General features: G+C 40.3%; 1 protein-coding gene across 2 annotated transcripts in view; it reads left to right on the top strand.

Annotated features, from left to right (window-relative positions):
- LOC124114383 (laminin subunit beta-1-like) overlaps nt 1-22,627 on the top strand; it is a 59,954-nt gene that overhangs the window by 6,639 nt on the left and 30,688 nt on the right. For both annotated transcript variants that reach the window (XM_048388981.1, XM_048388980.1), the window contains exons 2-9: nt 6,736-7,349; nt 9,814-9,995; nt 10,908-11,075; nt 14,650-14,826; nt 18,007-18,155; nt 19,645-19,949; nt 20,755-20,915; nt 22,415-22,594. In XM_048388981.1, the coding sequence (XP_048244938.1) occupies nt 6,736-7,349; nt 9,814-9,995; nt 10,908-11,075; nt 14,650-14,826; nt 18,007-18,155; nt 19,645-19,949; nt 20,755-20,915; nt 22,415-22,594 (1,936 nt within the window). The remainder of the gene's footprint in view (nt 1-6,735; nt 7,350-9,813; nt 9,996-10,907; nt 11,076-14,649; nt 14,827-18,006; nt 18,156-19,644; nt 19,950-20,754; nt 20,916-22,414; nt 22,595-22,627) is intronic.

Genomic DNA, 22,627 nt, shown 5'->3' with positions numbered 1-22,627 from the left:
TTCCCCACCTGGTTACATTGTCCATTCTTCTTCACCTCCATTGTGATACTGCTAGAATATAATCAAAGCGGCCCAGCAAAACATTGTGTATTACGGGATACTGTTAGGGGTACTGAGGACTTTCTTCTTCCGTCTATAAAGGTAATAAAGGCAGGCATAAGTTGATGGTAAATCATTCCCCCATACCCTCTTGCACAGAGCGTTTTAGCACTACCTCAATTATATGTGCATTTTAAAGTAAGAGTAAATACTGTAGTGCCAATTATTAGAGTAGCACACATAACTTTTGTCCGAGTTCATCGGTATTCATACACACAACAATAATAACAACAACAATAAAAATAACAATCACAACAATGATAATAACCATCTCAGCAATAAAAATTAAAATAACAACAATAATAAAAACAAAAACAAAAACAAAAATAACAACAATAACAATCACAACAATGATAATAACAATCTCTGCAATAATAATAAAAACAACAATAACAACAAAAATAACAACAATAATAACAATCAAAACAATGATAACAACAATATAAATAACAATAACAACAAGAATAACAACAATAATAACAACAATTATAACAACAATAATAATTGCTGAGTCATGATGAAAACAAGGCATTCCACAGTTTACTTAACGAGCCAAGGATGTAGGACAGAATCTCAAAGAACAAAACTGGACAATGTCTAGTTGAGGTTGTGGAAAGTAAAGAGGAATCATCCAAATACACAAGACCCCGCTAATCCAGACTCCCCTCTTTACGGACGTTAACTGTATGTTGGAACACCCAGTTAAATACAAAGAGATGTTTCTTTCTTATACATTTTCGTTATATCGCTTTCACTGTCAACGGTGCCGTCCCGACAAACGCAGTTTCACTGTATTGGTCGATTATGTGTATGGACATACTATTAGTTTTAAGCCGAGTAACTGCCGTTAAATGAATTTATTTTAATGAGTTCATAATGAAACCGAGTATCCTGTGTGAAGCAGGTACTAATTTAAATACAATAGCCAACCACAATGTGACAAGATAATTATCACCCAATCAAGGATGTAAGTGATATTTTTTACTGCATATTGATAAGTAGAGAAAATAGGATTGTCAAGCAGAGAATTAGGATATTACACAACGCACATTTACACAATTGCACAATTACATAATGCACATTTACACAATTACACAGTCCACGTTTACACCAATACATAATGCACATTTAAACGATTACACAGTGCACGTTTACACATTTAGACCTCCTCCTCAACACGATACTAAACTTCAGGTCTGAATACATGTGTCTTATAAAGCATCCAGATGGCTCGATTGATTTTTTAGCATGGCCATATATTTTATGCAGAACGTATTTGTATTAAATATTTTTTGAGACGTTCTCTGTATGTCAGACAATATTTTCTAGTGTAACATCTTCTTAAAGACGAATGCTCACATGGAGCAGCTGTACCCACACATCGCATAGATACATACACACGTCAAATACCGACTTCAGCATCACTGATACCTGTACACACGTCAAATACCGATCTCAGCATCACCGATACCTGTATACACGTCAAATACTGACTTCAGCATCACTGATACCTGTGTACACGTCAAATACTGACTTCAGCATCACTGATACCTGTATACACGTCAAATACCGACTTCAGCATCACTGATACCTGTATACACGTCAAATACTGACTTCAGCATCACTGATACCTGTATACACGTCAAATACCGACTTCAGCATCACTGATACCTGTATACACGTCAAATACTGACTTCAGCATCACTGATACCTGTGTATACACGTCAACTACTGGCTTCAGCATCACTGATACCTGTATACACGTCAACTACCGACCTCAGAATCAGTGATACCCGTATACTCGTCAAATACTGACTTCAGCATCACTGATACCTGTATACACGTCAAATACCGACTTCAGCATAACTGATACCTGTATACACGTCAAATACCGACTTCAGCATCACTGATACCTGTATACATGTCAACTACTGACTTCAGCATCACTGATACCTGTATACACGTCAAATACCAACTTCAGGATCACTGATACCTGTGTATACACGTCAACTACTGGCTTCAGCATCACTGATACCTGTATACACGTCAAATTACGACTTCAGCATCACTGATACCTGTATACACGTCAAATACCGACCTCAGAATCAGTGATACCCGTATACTCGTCAAATACTGACTTCAGCATCACTGATACCTGTATACACGTCAATTTACGACTTCAGCGTCACTGATACCCGTATACATGTAAAATACCGACTTCAGCGTCACTGATACCTGTTCATCATCAACCATTGTAGATGTCGCTGCAATGAAAATGCATCACAATCCTTTGCAGACGTCTTTGGTTACCATGACGTCGCAATCAAATGACATCACTAATGGCTCCGCTAGTGAAGCTGTTAGCAGTACTTTTTACACTTAGACCCTGCTTATTACTGTCTACAAACTGAAAAAAGTGGAAGAATGATGTTGGATGATAAATAAAATCTAACCCTCCTGTCTTTTGATATCAAATATATCAAAATTCTTTGATATATTTGATATCAAAAGACACTCGGTTGAAATTCTCTATACACACGTCAAATACTAACTTCAGCCCCATCTATTACCTGTGCACGCGTAAAAATACTGACTTCAATAACGTGCTTGAAACGGAGACGTGATATGCATGATGTTGAAAATCAGCTATCTCCCCAGCTGTGAATGTTGGCTAGGGGCCCCGCCCAGGAGGTCGTGTAACTGAGACGATGCAGCAACTGCTGTTACGGACCCCGCCCAGACACACATGGACTCTAGGCATATTCTAAGTCGTCAACGTGTAAAAATAACTTTTTTTTCATGACAGTACAGGACGTGGCTAATGCGAACACGAATGTAGCGTGGTAACAGTTGTAACGAAGCTATGCAAACACAACCAGTGCACAACACCTTGCTGATGCATGTGTACGTGTTGTGTCAGTTGAGACAAATTTGATATCACCTAATTCCAAGTACAGACTACGAAATATGATTGATGAGGCTATTGAGATTTTACATTTGTACGATACTATATCCCTCAAATAGTACAAACCTTTATATAGCACATGAATTACATTAATATTAAATATTGGAATGTTGGAATGTGCCTTCAGGAATGTTTCTTCCATTTTCAGTTAATTAAAAGATGCTCGTTTAGATTCTACACACACACACACACACACACACACACACACACACACACACACACACACTCATATGTCCTAATTTATAGGCATACTTCGATTTTACACCTACAACTCCCAATGTATACAGAGCAACATAAAATGTTATAAACCAACTTTCAATATGACTTTAACAGTTAGAATACATAAGTGGATTAATAAATACGGTGTTTTAATCACACATAACACGAGTTGTACGACGGTTGGTTAATACAATATAAAAAAAATATTTATGTAAATATATTTAAAAACCGGATGATTTAACCGGTAACGCTTTGGTCCGGATTTATCGGTTTTTCCTTCATTGAGCACGAGTGAGCCTTCCCGTGACACTGCCCTTCGTGCCGCGCGTCAAGATGTTACTTGAATACACCGAGAGTGTTTACTTTTGAAAGAACAGTTCATCAGCTGTGTACATATACCGACTATCGATCTCCCAAGTCCCTAAGCCCGGGACGTATTGATCAGTAACAGCAGTCCCCACATATAAACGAACACATACATTGTATGCGAATTCGTCATTTCATACGGGTTCCGATCTTGTTTATGAGCCATTACACGACCCTGATAGTTGATTGAGTGAGTATGGTTTTACGCCGCTTTTAGCAATACTCCAGCAATATCACGGCGGGTGACACCAGAAATGGGCTTCACACATTGTACCCATGTCGGGAATCGAACCCGGGACTTCGGCGTGACGAGCGCTTGTTTTAACCACTAAGCTACCTGACCGGCCCCCCCCCCCCCCCCCCCCCCCCCCGATAGTTGAGTTAATACATAGTTGAAATAATGACAGCATCTGCTATATCCGGGTTTTACCAAGCTCGTGTACTACAGACGTGATTAGGTCGTTCAAAGTTTAAAAAATAATAACAGTATTCTTCATATTTATTATATGCAGATTTCATCCCATAATCACACTAAGTACTGACGTCTTCATTTCAAAGGAAAGTGATTCTAACTTACTAAAAATCGGTAGAAATAAAAATACATTTTAAAATTCTGGATTATCTTCCCGAGTGAATTAATTTTAAATCCCGAACCATGGCGAGGGATATTTAATCCGTAATTCCATGTTGCGTGTAGGTTATTCTACATATTACCCTTTTTTTTAGAAAATATGGTAAAATGTGTTTCGCGATCACGTCAGCCGTATAAGTCTATTGTGGGAACAACGTCATAAAAACCCCGCATGTGACGTCATAAACAATAGATGACATCATCTTTAATTATTTGCGACAGTGCGTTGATATGACGTACATGAAAACAATACAACACTTTTCATATTCATAAGAAATGTATGATAAAAGCAGGGTGGGTTGTACGATTCCGACTGTATCATGAGCATGTGCTTATGAATCACAATCAAATTGTGATGATACAGGTGTTCGCGATAACGTTGGTATAGGCCGCAGACAATGAAAACAATGGAACAAATTGGCAGTAACCAGCCAATCAGCATGAGCAAAAGTGAGAACTACTGAAAATAATTACATAGACATCCTTGTCCGCATGCGCAATAAAGATAAGACATTTCAATGATCAACTCAGGGTGCTGGGTTAGATGGGTTAGCCTAATGTTCAGTTACGACAAAGATACCAGGTACGGATTCGTTTCCCGACATGGTTTCAAAATGAGGACCCCCCCTCCCCACCAACCATTCTTTTTCTCCCTTGGGGCACAGGTGGCCCAGTCGTCTAAGGCACCGCGATTCGCTGTGCAGAGTCCTTTGGGCGCACCAGAAACCTATGATTGTGGGTTCGAATCCCGGTTCGCCCCGATTATGTTTCTAGGTTTGTCGGCATCATACCCGTGCTCGTGGGTTTCACCGAAGTGGTAAACGTTTGAAACCTGCATCACTTGGGGCTTTCCTCCCACATTAAGCTGGCACGCCGCGATATAAATGTAATACTGTCCAAAGCGGCGTTAAACCCAACTCACTCACTCACTCACTCACTCACTCACTCTTCTTCTCCCCTTGTACCGCTACCCCAGCTCTTATCCACCCACCGGGTCAACCGATGACTGTACACGGTCATTTTGTCCCATATAAACGAACTTTAATTCTGATAAAGGTTTTTGATTTTAAAAAAAAGGTTCAACTTTAAAGCTGTCATATTGTATGAATCATATCTGCAACACTGCAACACTGGCATGATGTAAGGGTGCGAGTTATTACGATGCATTGACTCATTCTTCCCTCGGATCGTGACCAGAGTGTTATGCTCAGATATGAGTTTCAGTGCTAGTTTGCTATTGAATACGTTTCTATAGCCACCACTTACCCCCCTACAATGGAGCGCCAAGCCGAGTATTGACTAGTGAAACACGTTGCGCGGCAGGTGTTCAGTGGGTACTTGTTGAACGTGCGTTGACAGACAATTAATTAATTGAACGGAAGTGGTATCATTCATATTCCATTGATTGCAACGGAACCGACATATGACGGACATTGCATTATATGACAAGCTGAAAGTTGTAATTTGATGCAACAATCGGGAGATTCTATGTTATAAAGACAGATATTTAGACCTACACGCGGTGGAGATTTACGGGCCGCTTCCAACACCTCTGATATATGGAAAAACATCACCCACTCCCTACGCCCTGACGTTCTACAAAGTTTGTCATTTAACGCCGCACTCAGCAACATTCTAGCTATAGGACGGCGGTCAGTAAATAATCGAGTCTGGAAAAGACAATATAGTGATTGACATCATGAGCATCGATCCACGTAATTAGGATACGATGACATGCATCAACCAAGTCAGCATGCCTGACCATCCGATCCCGTTAGTCGCCTCTTACGACAAGCATAGTCGCCTGTTACGGAAAGCAAGGGTTGCTGAAGACCTATTCTACCCCGGATCTTCACCGGTCCGTTTTATAAAGACAATAAATTACTTTGTAATTAAGATTCACATATTTATAAAACGAGTATTGACTGGTGAAACGCGTTGCGCGGTAAGTGATCAGTGGGTACTTGTTGAACGTGCGTTGATTCATATGCCATTGATTGCAACGGAACCGACATATGACGGGCATTGCATTACGGGTTGCTGAAGACTATTAAATGCAAAATCATATTTTACCAACAGCTGTATCCTTAAGAAATCTGTTTATCTAGATAAATAATATATTAGCTGTCTGAAAATAGAGTGGGTCGTGGTTATTCCTTGCCTGGTGTGTCTGGCCCAGATCCGATTATTTTCAGGCCACCGTGATATAGCGTGATTAATGCTGCCTATTAAACAGTATCCCATGGCTATAGTTCAATAGAAAATGAAGATCTGTGGATTTGGAATAATATTTACGTATGAACTTGTATGAAGTAAAAATTCTGTACAGGGAGAATATATATATTCATTAAAAGAATTGTTTTATGGAAAGTTTGATTACTGACCAAACGTATGCAAATGATACATTTGATGAATTCCGAAATTAATGACAACATTGTGTGTGATTTTTCTGCAGATCACCCCGCAAAACTGCACACTAGGTCAACACACGAAGGAGAAGATGATTGACACCCTAACTACTACATGGTGGCAGTCAAAAACGTGGCCAATCAGCCAGTACGAATCTACGTTCCCTGACCACCAATACCCTATCAACATCACGTTGTCCTTCAACAAGACGTACAGAATGTCGGCCAATTTGACGTTGACCTTCAACTCTGGACGTCCCCAGGTGATGGCCATTTACAAGTCTATGGACAATGGTGCCACTTGGGTTCCGCTCCAGTACTATGCCAGAGACTGCGCCAAGGAGTACCCCAACGTGCCCATCGCCATCACGGCTAACAACATGACGACGGTGATCTGTACAGCGGACTACAGCAAGGACACAGGGAACCCGAAGCCAGGCGGGAAGGTCGACTTTCCTGGTCCGGGAGAGAGGATTAAGCTGAAGACAGAAGACACCACACAGTATTACGTTGAGCTGGAGAATATTAAGGGATTCTTCAAATTCACAGATATTCGTATACAATTGTTTTACCCGGCTACAGATTCCAAGGAAGCCAGTAGAAACAGATTTGACTTCCTTCGCTACTACTATGGAATCTCGGACATTAACATTAGAGCCAAGTGAGTATGCATGGTTAAGTTTGTTTGTTTGTTTGTTGTTCAACGCCGCACTCAGCATTACTCAAGCTATATGACGGCGGTCTGTAAATAATCGAGTCTTGACCAGACAATCCAGTGATTGACATCTTGAGCATCGATCCACGTAGTTGGGATACGATGACATGCATCAACCAAGTCAGCGAGCCTGACTATCCGATTCCGTTAGCATAGTCGCCTTTTACGGCAAGCACGGGTTGCTGAAGACTTATTCTACCCCGATTTTCAGGGGTCCATTGGTTTAGTGATTGGTTCGCGTTTATCTTAAACAGACTCCTGTCGATTCGAAGATAAATGGATCAAGGAGAATTTCGAAAAGGAAACACTGTAGGTGTAAGACGAGAATTCCCAGTATATTGCTGTCGGCTAAAAATAGTTTGTTCAGAATATACACATCATGAACGTGACGCAACGCAAGTATTCCCAAAATTCATACTCCGGAATCTGTATGGTCTTTAAACGATAAATTAAACATATTTGTAGTCGTAATCTAAGACAAAAATGTCAATGTGAATTTTAAAAAAGACACGACAAAATGTTAAACTGACCTTTCTCCTGTACTGGGAGTATTTACAATTTTGTTCGGGCACTATATGGAGATAATGGGTTTCGTTATAACGAGAGTCGATTGTGCCGTGGGTGCATACCTGATGTGGTAACATCAAAAACACACCGCGGAAAAGTCGAGCTACCTCAGTGATATCGGGACATAATAGGTCTACAGGTAGCTACGGTTACCGACTCACTCATCCAAGCAGAGGGTACAGATGATCGGAACTTGGGATCCCATACTATAGGGGGCACGGGTGGCCCAGCCGTCTAAGGCGCCGCGATTCGCTGTGCAGAGTTGCGTCCCTTTGGGCACGCCAGAAACCTATGATTGTGGGTTCGAGTCCCGGTTCGCCCCGATTATGTTTCTAGGTTTGTCAGCACCATACCCGTGATCGTGGGTTTCACCGAAGTGGTAAACGCCTGAGACCTGCATCACTTCGGGCTTTCCTCAGACATTAAGATGACACGCCGCGATATAACTGGAATACTGTTAAAAGCGGCGTTAAAACCCAACTCACCCACCCATACTATAACATAGACGTACGACAGTCGTAGCGCTACGATCGCTTTGTAGAACGGGCCCTGTACCCGTTAATGTTTCACCATAACTCCGAGACAGAATCGGCATCAGTACTAGGGCTGGGACGGGTAACTCGGGTACTCGGTCGGGTGGGTCCTGAGTAGGACCCGGGTACCCACAGGACTACCCGGACCCGTGATTAGTCACGTGATATATATTGTTTAATGACAAAAAGTATCTTAAACTCTATGGTTACACTATAAGTCACTAATATTCTCATTTCTTTCTGACAATGCACCCATTCCTTCTTACTTTTATGTTTGAATAAAGATAAAACTTCATGCATTAAACTTCAGTGTATGCTTGAGCGGATCGTTTTACACGTGTATCTAAATACGTTTTGCCAGGGCTACGGTCAAACTTGTCCAAATCGGACAGTTTGTACCTATCTCTAAATATCTACAGGGGGTACCCGGGTAGGGTCGGGTAATAGGATGGTGGGTACCCGGGGAGTAAATTTGGACCCGTCCCAGCCCTAGTCAGTACCCCGTTCAACAAAGAGATCGTAGCGCTACGACTGTCGTAAGTCTATGTTAAAGTGTGGGAGTGACGGTCATCTTAGCGCTGAGATCGCTTTGTGAAACAGGGCCCTGGAGATCTACTATGACCGGCATGGGAAGTTTTCATTTAAGTATAGGATAAAACACGTCCGAGGGTTGCTATGATATTTAAAACCCGCAACCCGAGGGACTTTCCGAGGGAAAGGGTTTTAAATATCACAAACAACCCGAGGGGAAGTGTTTTATCTAACTTATGAACCGAAAAAAACAACTTAAAACAACATTTATCAACATTTTTATGTTTCGAACATACTTTCCATGAACATTAGGAAACGTGCGTAAAATATCTGTTGCTGGCATACGGATCTTGAAAAGGACATCCTTAAAATATTGTGATTTATCAGTGCCTCTGTAGCCTTGTGGTACACTCTCTGGGCTACACATACGAAGGTTGCGTGTTCAATCCTCGGGAATATAAAGAAAATATTTGTCATTTGATTTTACATTTCATTACATGTTACAATCTGAACCAAAGTTGTATAAATAAAATACCCAGGACATTATATAAAATCCATCGGATATTATAACACATTATATAGCAAATATGACTTGAATATCCTATAAAATCCCAGGTATATTATTTAAAATCCCAGGGACATTACAGCGTCCCTGTTTATGCCATTTAACCCGACCAGAGAACAATAGGATGACGTCATTGGACGTTTATAAGCTTTGACATAAACTTGATGACGAAAGTTGATTGCTGTGATACTCTCAAATTTCTTTTATCGCCCAGTTGTTTCTGCAACTTGCACGCCGCCTCCTGCATGTCCGACCTGAACGGCGACTCCATGTGCGAGTGTCAGCACAACACCGCGGGGAAGGACTGTGAGCGATGTTTGCCCCTCTACAACAACAAACAATGGCGGGAGGGCAGCTTCCTGCCGTCCCGAAACGGCACTGCGCATGCGTGTGAAAGTAAGTTTAAAATTGGGCCTAATTCGAAAAGTATATTTATTGTACGTTAGCCAAACATTAACTGAAACCAACGAGCGCGGGCATGAATCTCACAGATTAAAACCCTAGGATTCAAACCCACGACCATGGCCGGCTGAGGGTGAATTCCGTATTGCAACGCTTTTAACCACAAGGCTACTCGTCCCAGTATCAGGCTTTTTCCAAGATTTTAGGGATACGTTGCAACGAAACACCCCTAATTTTCAATTTCAATGAAACAAGTGAACCTTATAAAATTTAAAATGAAATATGAAAAACAAATGTGCTTTAAAGTAGATCTAATTTATTATGTTACCATGGGTGTAAACTGTGTCAAAACCTGAAATGATTGAGTTAACTATACATAGGACTTTAATCAATGCTTATAACCAATCTTACATAAAGCCAGGATTTTTGGTTTACGGATTTTGATAGTGTAAAATTTGTTTGGTAGGTCGAAAAATACATTGTACGTTTGTTAATTATATTAAAGTTTGATTTGGCTCGGTAAGGTGATAAAAAGTGAAAAATAAATGACGAATTCTCGTTGGAAATATTTAGTATTAGTCATTTAAAAATACCTTGGATTTTTTTAAATGTCATTGTGATATTAACCGTCGGTGATATGAAAACATATTGTCATTCTTATTAATTTTATTTTTTTTGTCTTAAAGTTGGTGAATACGTTCACCCACAAAAATGTAAGCCCTTAAATTGTTATTACGGTAATTCCTTTTGAATAAAAAAATAAATATTAAAGAACTGCAAGATATTAAAGCACACCTGGCACATGTTTTGATATTGAATTTAATGATTTCTGTGTTGATCCTTTCGGCCTAATTATTGAACCTGTCTATCGTTGATTAAGTACTAACGGTAACTGTTTCCCATCAGAATGTATGTGTAACGACCACGCCGACAGCTGCACCTTCAACTCCACGTTGATCAAAGGCGTGTGCGACAACTGCCTCCACAACACCACGGGGACGATGTGTGAACAGTGTCTAGACGCCTTCTACCCTGACGTGTCACTACCCCTGAATGACACCAAGGTCTGCCTGCGTAAGTATTATGTGGTTGGGGTGATTGTGAGGGAAATACTATCGCAGTGGTAAAAACAATGATAATGATCATGGGCACATTATATGTAATACATATAGAGTTTGGAAATGGTACATGATACAGTGGGTATGGGCACTGGTAGGATTGGTGTATGGATACAGTTACAGTATGGCTATTTGCACAAGTACTGATATGTTTGGACACAGGTACTGTTATGTATGGACACATGTACTGTTATGTATGGACACAGGTACTGTTATGTATGGACACATGTACTGTTATGTATGGACACAGGTACTGTTATGTATGGACAGAGGTACTGTTATGTATGGACACAGGTACTGTTATGTATGGACACAGGTACTGTTATGTATGGACACAGGTACTGTTATGTATGGACAGAGGTACTGTTATGTATGGACACAGGTATTGTTATGTATGGACACAGGTACTGTTATATATGGACACAGGTACTGTTATGTACAGACACAGGTACTGTTATGTATGGACACAGGTACTGTTATATATGGACACAGGTACTGTTATGTATGGACACAGGTACTGTTATATATGGACACAGGTACTGTTATGTACAGACACAGGTATTGTTATGTATGGACACAGGTACTGTTATATATGGACACAGGTACTGTTATGTATGGACACATGTACTGTTATGTATGGACACAGGTACTGTTATGTATGGACACAGGTACTGTTATGTATGGACACAGGTACTGTTATGTATGGACACAGGTACTGTTATGTATGGACACAGGTACTGTTATGTATGGACACAGGTACTGTTATGTATGGACAGAGGTACTGTTATGTATGGACACAGGTACTGTTATGTACGGACACAGGTACTGTTATGTATGGACACAGGTACTGTTATGTATGGACAGAGGTACTGTTATGTATGGACACGGGTACTGTTATGTATGGACACAGGTACTGTTATGTATGGACACGGGTACTGTTATGTACGGACACAGGTACTGTTATGTATGGACACATGTACTGTTATGTATGGACACAGGTACTGTTATGTATGGACAGAGGTACTGTTATGTACGGACACAGGTACTGTTATGTATGGACACAGGTACTGTTATGTATGAACACAGGTACTGTTATGTATGGACACGGGTACTGTTATGTATGGACACGGGTACTGTTATGTATGGACACGGGTACTGTTATGTATGGACAGAGGTACTGTTATGTACGGACACAGGTACTGTTATGTATGGACACAGGTACTGTTATGTATGGACACAGGTACTGTTATGTATGGACACGGGTACTGTTATGTATGGACAGAGGTACTGTTATGTATGGACACGGGTACTGTTATGTATGGACACGTGTACTGTTATGTATGGACACGTGTACTGTTATGTATGGACACGTGTACTGTTATGTATGGACACGGGTACTGTTATGTATGGACACAGGTACTGTTATGTATGGACACGGGTACTGTTATGTATGGACACGGGTACTGTTATGTATGGACAGAGGTACTGTTATGTATGGACACAGGTACTGTTATGTATGGACACGTGTACTGTTATGTATGGACACGTGTACTGTTATGTATGGACACGTGTACTGTTATGTATGGACACGGGTACTGTTATGTATGGACACGTGTACTGTTATGTATGGACACGTGTACTGTTATGTATGGACACGGGTACTGTTATGTATGGACACGTGTACTGTTATGTATGGACACAGGTACTGTTATGTATGGACACAGGTACTGTTATGTATGGACACGGGTACTGTTATGTATGGACAGAGGTACTGTTATGTATGGACACGGGTACTGTTATGTATGGACACGTGTACTGTTATGTATGGACACGTGTACTGTTATGTATGGACACGTGTACTGTTATGTATGGACACGGGTACTGTTATGTATGGACACGTGTACTGTTATGTATGGACACGGGTACTGTTATGTATGGACACAGGTACTGTTATGTATGGACAGAGGTACTGTTATGTACGGACACAGGTACTGTTATGTATGGACACAGGTACTGTTATGTATGGACACAGGTACTGTTATGTATGGACACGGGTACTGTTATGTATGGACAGAGGTACTGTTATGTATGGACACGGGTACTGTTATGTATGGACACGTGTACTGTTATGTATGGACACGTGTACTGTTATGTACGCCGGGACACAGGTACTGTTATGTATGGACACGGGTACTGTTATGTACGGACACAGGTACTGTTATGTACAGACACAGGTACTGTTATGTATGGACACATGTACTGTTATGTATGGACACAGGTACTGTTATGTATGGACGCAGGTATGTATGGGCTAAGGTACATTTGGTGTATGGACATGGCGACGTGGGTTATATACACGGCTTCAGTGGGAGTTAGGACATGGTGACATGGGTTATATACAGGGCTACAGTGGGAGTATGGACATGGTGTGTGAGTTGTGTTTAACGCCACTTTTAACAGTATTCCAGTCATATCACGGCGTGTCAGCTTAATGTGAGAGGAAAGCCCGAAGTGATGCAGGCCTTAGACGTTTACCACTTCGGTGAAACCAACGAACACGGGTATGGTGCTGACAAACCTAGAAACATAATCGGGGAGAACCGGGATTCGAACCGACAATCATAGGTTTCTGGCATGCCTAAGGGACGCAACTCTGCACAGCGAATTGCGGCGCCTTAGACGACTGGCCACCCGTGCCACCTATGGACATGGCTACAGTGGGAGTATGGACATGGTGACATGGATTATATACACGGCTATATTGGGAGTATGGACATGGTGACATGGGTTATATACACGGCTACAGTTTGAATATGGACATGGCTGCAGTGGGAGTATGGACATGGTGATATGGGTTCTATACACGGCTACATTGGGAGTATGGAAATAGTGACATTGCCTATATACATGGCTACAGTGGGAGTATGGACAGGGCTACAGTGGCAGTATGGACATGGTGACATGGGTTATATACACGGCTACAGTGGGAGTATGGACAAGCTGAAGTGGGAGTATAGACATGGTGACATGGGTTATATACACAGCTACAGTGGGAGTATGGACGTGTAAGTGGGAGTATGGACATGGTGACATGGGTTATATACACGGCTACAGTGGGAGTATGGACATTGTGAAGTGGGAATATGGACATGGTGACATGGGTTATATACACGGCTACAGTGGGAGTATGGACATTGTGAAGTGGGAGTATGGACATGGTGACATGGGTTATATACACGGCTACAGTGGGAGTATGGACATTGTGAAGTGGGAGTATGGACATGGTGACAAGGGTTATATACACGGCTACAGTGGTAGTATGGACATTGTGAAGTGGGAGTATGGACATGGTGACATGGGTTATATACACGGCTACAGTGGGGGTATGGGCACGGCTACAGTGGGAGTATGGACATGATGAAGTGGGAGTATGGACATGGTGAAGTAGGAGTATGGACATGGTGACATGGGTTATATAAGTAGCTACAGTGGGAGTATGGACATGGTGACGTGGGTTTCTGTCATTGCAGCGTGTGACTGTGAGGCCCTCGGTGTCCTGGACCCTGCTAACCTCAAGTGTCAGAAGGACAGAGCACAGCCCAACATCGGCCAGTGCACGTGCAAGGCCAACGTGACCGGCCGGCGGTGTAACCTGTGCCAGCCCGGGTTTTACGGCCTGCTGCTGCCAGAGCCGGGCACCTGTAAACGTAAGGATCCAACACAACACTGATCATTTATCAAAAACTGATCATTTACAAAACACTGATCATTTATCAAACACTGATCATTTATCAAAAACTGATCATTTATCAAACACTGATCATTTATCAAAAACTGATCATTTACAAAACACTGATCATTTATCAAAAACTGATCATTTACAAAACACTGATCATTTATCAAACACTGATCATTTATCAAAAACTGATCATTTACAAAACACTGATCATTTATCAAAAACTGATCATTTACAAAACACTGATCATTTATCAAAAACTGATCATTTACAAAACACTGATCATTTACAAAACACTGATCATTTATCAAAAACTGATCATTTACAAAACACTGATCATTTATCAAACACTGATCATTTACAAAACACTGATCATTTATCAAAAACTGATCATTTACAAAACACTGATCATTAATCAAACACTGGTCATTTACAAATCACTGATCATTATCAAAACACTGCTTGATCATTTAAACAAGTCTGAATGAGCATTAACATAAAACTGATTGATCATTTACAAAACACTGCTCATTTATCAAACACTGATCATTTATCAAAGACTGATCATTTATCAAAAACTGATCATTTATCAAACACTGATCATTTATCAAAAACTGATCATTTATCAAACACTGCTCATTTATCAAACACTGATCAATTACAAAACACTGATCATTTATCAAACACTGATCATTTATCAAACACTGATCATTTATCAAAAACTGATCATTTACAAAACACTGATCATTAATCAAACACTGGTCATTTACAAATCACTGATCATTATCAAAACACTGCTTGATCATTTAAACAAGTCTGAATGAGCATTAACATAAAACTGATTGATCATTTACAAAACACTGCTCATTTATCAAACACTGCTCATTTACAAAACACTGATCATTTATCAAAAACTGATCATTTACAAAACACTGCTCATTTATCAAACACTGCTCATTTACAAAACACTGCTCATTTATCAAACACTGATCATTTATCAAAGACTGATCATTTATCAAAAACTGATCATTTATCAAACACTGATCATTTATAAAAAACTGATCATTTATCAAACACTGATCATTTATCAAACACTGATCAATTACAAAACACTGATCATTTATCAAACACTGATCATTTATCAAACACTGATCATTTATCAAAAACTGATCATTTACAAAACACTGATCATTAATCAAACACTGGTCATTTACAAATCACTTATCATTATCAAAACACTGCTTGATCATTTAAACAAGTCTGAATGAGCATTAACATAAAACTGATTGATCATTTACAAAACACTGCTCATTTATCAAACACTGCTCATTTACAAAACACTGATCATTTATCAAAAACTGATCATTTACAAAACACTGATCATTTATCAAACACTGATCATTTACAAAACACTGATCATTTATCAAACACTGATCATTTATCAAACACTGATCATTTACAAAACACTGATCATTTATCAAACACTGATCATTTATCAAACACTGCTCATTTATCAAACACTGGTCATTTACAAAACACTGATCATTAACAAAACGATGATCATTATCAAAACACTGCTTGATCATTTAAACAAGTCTGAATGAGCATTAACATAAAACTGATTGATCATTAACAAAACACTGCTCATTTATCAAACACTGCTCATTTACAAAACACTGATCATTATCAAAACACTGCTTGATCATTAAAACAAGTCTGAATGAGCATTAACATAAAACTGATTGATCATTAACAAAACACTGCTCATTTATCAAACACTGATCATTATCAAAACACTGATCATTATCAAAACACTGCTTGATCATTTAAACAAGTCTGAATGAGCATTAACATAACACTGATTGATCATTAACAAAAAACTGATCTGTATCAAACACTGATCATTTACAAAACACTGATCATTTATCAAACACTGATCATTTATCAAACACTGATCAATTACAAAACACTGATCATTTATGAAACACTGATCATTTATCAAACACTGATCATTTATCAAAAACTGATCATTTACAAAACACTGATCATTTATCAAACACTGATCATTTATCAAACACTGATCATTTATCAAACACTGATCATTTATCAAACACTGATCATTTACAAAACACTGATCATTTATCAAACACTGATCATTTATCAAACACTGATCATTAACAAAACACTGCTTGATCATTTAAACAAGTCTGAATGAGCATTAACATAACACTGAATGATCATTAACAAAAAACTGATCATTTATCAAACACTGCTCATTTTCAAAACACTGATCATTTATCAAAAACTGATCATTTATCAAACACTGATCATTAACAAAATACTGATCATTTATCAAACACTGATCATTTATCAAACACTGATCATTTATCAAACACTGATAATTTACTATCAAAAACTGATCATTTACAAAACACTGATCATTTATCAAACACTGATCATTTATCAAAAACTGATCATTTATCAAAAACTGATCATTTACAAAACACTGATCATTTATCAAACACTGATCATTTACAAACCACTGATCATTAATAAAATACCGCTTGATCATTTAAACAAGTCTGAATGAGCATGAACATAACACTGATTGATCCTTTATAAAACACTGATTTTTAATTATTAACACTGATTGATCATTAAGGAAGTCTTTGGGAGTGTTGGTGAATGACGTATGACCTCCTCTAAGCTGAACTATAAGTAAAATTAAATTCAACAATATGAGATCATGGGTCATATACGTACCAATATATCCAAGGAGTTGATGAGACCATGCGTAATAAACGTACCAATATATCCAAGGAGTTAATGAAACCATGCGTAATATACGTACCAATATATCCAAGGAGTTGATGGGACCATGCGTAATATTCGTACCAATATATCCAAGGAGTTGATGAGACCATGCGTAATATACGTACCAATATATCCAAGGAGTTGATGAGACCATGCGTAATATACGTACCAATATATCCAAGGAGTTGATGAGACCATGCGTAATATTCGTACCAATACATCCAAGGAGTTGATGAGACCATGCGTAATATACGTACCAATATATCCAACATAGCCTGTAGATGCAAATCGCGAGAAAGCCATGGACAATTAACAATATATCATGGTATGATTTCAGCCTGTGGATGCAACACTAAGGGGACAATTGGCAACAGCATCGTCTGTGACAACAGTAACGGCAACTGTCCCTGCAAGACGTCCATCGAGGGCCGAGTCTGTGACAAATGTAAAGCGGGTTACTACCAGTTTCCAGCCCTGTCCTCTGACGTAAGTCGTGATGTCAAATGGCGGGAGTACGTACACCAGACCGATTTATTTTCTTGTTTGAGGATGAACTTGTCCTTGGTCTTCCCAAGGAAAGCAACAAAATACCGTTTTATACATGTTGATGTTTAATTTCATGAGTGTTTTAGAAATATATCAGTAACCCATGCTTGCCGTGAAAGGCGACTATGCTTGTCGTAAGAGGCGACTAACAGGATCGGGTGGACAGGCTCGCTGACTTGGTTGATGCATGTCATCGTATTCCAATTGTGTTCATCGATGCTCATGATGTCAATCACTGGATTGTCTGGTCCAGACTTGATTCTATACAGGCCGCTGTCATAAAGCTGGACTATTGCTGTGTGCGGCGTTAAACAAACAAACAAACAAACAAAAAAGAAACTAGCTGAATTCTTATGTTAAATATTTGTATCATAAACCCCATGTCAACCCGAAAAATGTTTTTTAAATCTTCCGCATCTTGGCGAAAACCTACGCTAATTTGGCCTGAACTACCACGACCGCTTTAACTATAAGGCACAGATTTATAGAGGACGTATTCATGTTATAATGTTTGGTTACGAGATATCGACTCACACAAACATTGATAGATTGGCCCGTCAAACGTTCAGAGAGGGTGTCTTTTACATATTTTGTAGAAGGGCTGTTTCCTTGTCATTGTCAACTGTTGACTATAGCTGACTAAATTGTCACCTTGTGCTTTCGCGAACACCTGGTGTCATCATTTTCATGAACGTATGTGATAGTTTCAGTACCTGGTGTCGTCTATGTGTCGCAGGCTAATATAGTACATCTTCCCGAGGCAAGAGAGTTAGCTGACTATAAAGGTTCTGTTTACCGAACTAGGCTTGTATTATGGAGTTACATTTTGGCTGGACTATGCATAGTCCAATCAAAATCGCGCACCGAAATCGAAATCCTGTTCATAAACTGTCGCGCAGATTTCGGTCGATTGCAGGATTTGCAAAGCATGTGCACCGCAATCTTTTCATGTTTTTAATCAAGGTGTTCACGGGATTTGATGCATTTCGCGATGTAAGACCCGTGTTATCACAATTTAGATCTTGATTATCGATCAGATCGTCCTGACTGGGCGCCACCATTTTCAGTGAAGCAAACGCAAGTGATACGAGAGGTGAAATTTGATTGGTCCATAGGAGAGGCTTAAAAGGGACATAACTCGTAATAGCCACTGGTGGCGCTACGATCGAGCCCAGTAAGTCCAGCCTAGTTCGGCAAGGGTGGAAACTGGACTTTTAAAGTCAGTTAACTCTCTTGCCTCGGGAAGATGAATATAGAAAGGAGTGTTATCATGCCACTGACGTGTAATTAGGGGGCGGGAGCGTAGCCTAGTGGTTACAGCTTTGGCTTGTCAATACGAAGGCCAGGGATTGATTCCCTACGTGAGTACTTTGGCATCGTCTTTGGCATCTGCATTGACAAATTGTAAATAATACATTTTTCATTTCAGGAATGTAAAAGTTGTTCTTGCGACCCCGGTGGGTCGACGAACGCGTCGTGTGATTCTTTTGGAATGTGTGGGTGCGCCCCCCACGTCACCGGCACCAAGTGTGAGCAGGCGGAACTCTACTTCTATATTCCACTACTGGACGAGTTCATTCTCCAACCAGAGGGTGGGACGTGCACCATTGATGGAGATCTCTGGACTCCGACAAAACCGTTTGATGGTTCGACCTTCGCCACCTGCCCGCCAAGCGGGGAAAAGGTCGTGGAATTTAAATATCAAGGCACCAATGACCAGTTCGATGTCACATGGTACGTTTTTTTAACACAGATTTCTTCCTCAACAATAGTTATTCAGAATACAGGCTAATGTTAGAGTTTAACCGTTTATTGAAAGCATGGGAGTAGTAGTAATAGGGGTAGTTGTAGTTTTAGTTGTAGTAGTAGTAGTCGAGTCTGGGCGAGACATTCCGGTGATCGATAGTGTGAGCAACGACATGCGCAGTCAGTATACGTCACTGAGCCCGATCAGCCGATTCATTTTGTCGCCTCTTTCGACCAATAGGTTACCGGGGACCCATTTTAACCGGGAATCCCGACGGGTCCACAGCTCCGTGAAGATCCGGGTTAGGTCTTCAGCAACCCATGCTTATCGTAAGAGGCGACAAACGTGATCAGGTGGTGTGACTCGGTGTTTTTTGAATTTATGTCATCGTATCCCAAATTCATAGATCGATGCTCATGATATCAGTCACCAGATTGTCTGGTCCAGACTCGATCATTTACAGGAACCATTACTGAGTGCGGTGTTAAACAACAACAAACAAACAAACAAACACGGGTCCGCAGTATTAGTAACAGTGGCCATAGTCGTGATGATTTAGTCGTAGTAGATGTTGTTATAGAAGCAGCGGATGTGGTAGTTGCAGATGTGATTGTATTAGAGTGATTGAGTGAGTGAGTGTTGGACAGTATTCCAGTTATATCACGGTGTGTCAGCTTACTGTGGGAGGATATCCCAATTATTAGACCACTCCAAGATGGCTTTGGGTGTGGTCAAGGAGTAGATGCTCGTGTTTACTCTTACTTTTGCGCTTAATAACTTTATGAATTTCAGGCCATACAATCTGGGCGTTCGGTATTCTCTGGGAGGCGTGACGGCAAGGGTTGGTGCTCAACTGGAGCTCACTGCGACCGGAAATACACAACAGATACCGGCAGGGTCATGTGGACAAGCATTGAGAACTCCCACTACCTTAACGTTAAATCTCATACCTGGTAGGTAGCTCCGTGGGAATTATTGCAAGGATTTATTCGTATTATTGTTTCCTATAAAACGTGGGCTTAACGCTGTGTTGAACACTGTTTTATATGGCGGCGTTCTAACGGTCAAAGTAACTCACGTTGCAGTCACCATGGATATAGTGTTGACAGATCATAATCAGGTCGTAATGTGGATTCGAACACGCGATCTGCGGATCCTTTGACATTTTATACGACTTTTGTGTCCCCTCGCTCAAATCATTGTCTAAATCTCCAGGCTTGCCATACGGTAAACCTACACTGATCCGAGACTCAAATCTCAAATAACCTGCCCTTGATTTCCATTCGCCAATTTGATTGGCTACTCTAAAAGGTCTGACGTACCAATCAGAATGCGAGTTACAAACCAGCTTCAATGTTTGGTTGGAGTTTGAGAGAAATTCAATTTTGAAAAACTCACTGACACGAAAGCCCTCAAAAATCTTTTGGATGGAAAGGATGTCCATATTTCCATTAACGCTGTCTTCACTTTGGTTTCTAGGCAATACTAGTTATAAATATGGGTAATATGCGATCGCAAGAACCGCGGAATTGGATCAAGGGCTCACCGAAATGCTAGCCCTGGAGATATAGAGGATGCACTAAAATAAGCACTTTCGATATTTTTGACAAACAAATCCTTGTATTAGGTGAAATAAAATTGCTGAATATCAAGAACAGACAAAACCAGAGGCCTTCTGAAAACATTTCGGTTTTTCCGGTTTTTAATATAAACCGTAAATTATCAAATGCGGAAATACCAATAGTCTGTGTCACCCAAAGGTGTTTCCCGGGTCTCTCTATGGCTGAGTGATTGAGTATGATTATACGCTGTTGTTTTCAATATTCCAAGTATATCACGGCGGGGAATCCAATGTTGGGAATCGAACCTGGGCCTTCGGCGTGGCGAGTGAACGCTTTAATCACTAAGTTAGCTCCCTATATGGCTCAGATATTGTAAATGCGACGTTAAATTTTAATTTACTCGTATCAACAAACTGTACTTGTTTGTTAGTGTTTGTTCGAGCTTTAATGAAGGCGGCCTCTCTGGAACAGACACACCAGTGATTGATATTATGAGCAACGAGCCACGTCTTCGTTTTACGATGACACAAGTCGCCGAACATGACCGCCCAGACTATTAAGTTGGCTACAGCATATGTTTCATGGGATCAATTCTAACCCGTCACTGATGATGGAGATGATCATGAAAATATTTAAAGGGTTTTTGTAAATGCCATAGTCTCTTTGCCTCAAACACACTCGCACTGAACGAGAAGCATGAAAAAGACCCCACTGTAGTTACATCTACATCTCTTATGTAACCATGCTTGTATGTTAAACAGGTTGGAACATCGTTATGTTGTAACTGAAATACCCTTAAACCCATCTCACTAACTACAGCCTGTCTGACTGTTCTCGCCAGTGGTATTATCTGACCCCTTTCACTGAATGGCCACGTCTTGTTTTGCCAGGTCAATCCACTGCTGCGATGGCAAGCCCAGCCGTGACCATAGACAGGAGATGTCAATACACATTAAAGCTGACCCTCCCAGACCACGTGAACGGCACCAACTCCACCCTCATCGACTCCCTCATATTCCTCCCTTCCCTCAATAACAGCGGACAGATGTTCAGAATTACAACAGAAAGGAGTAAGTTGTTATATCTGCCAGTACATAGTTCAT

Source organism: Haliotis rufescens, unplaced genomic scaffold (assembly GCF_023055435.1).
Source record: "Haliotis rufescens isolate VD_foot unplaced genomic scaffold, xgHalRufe1.0.p SCAF_8, whole genome shotgun sequence".
Lineage (NCBI taxonomy): Eukaryota > Metazoa > Mollusca > Gastropoda > Lepetellida > Haliotidae > Haliotis > Haliotis rufescens.
This window is presented reverse-complemented; position numbering and strand designations above follow the sequence as displayed.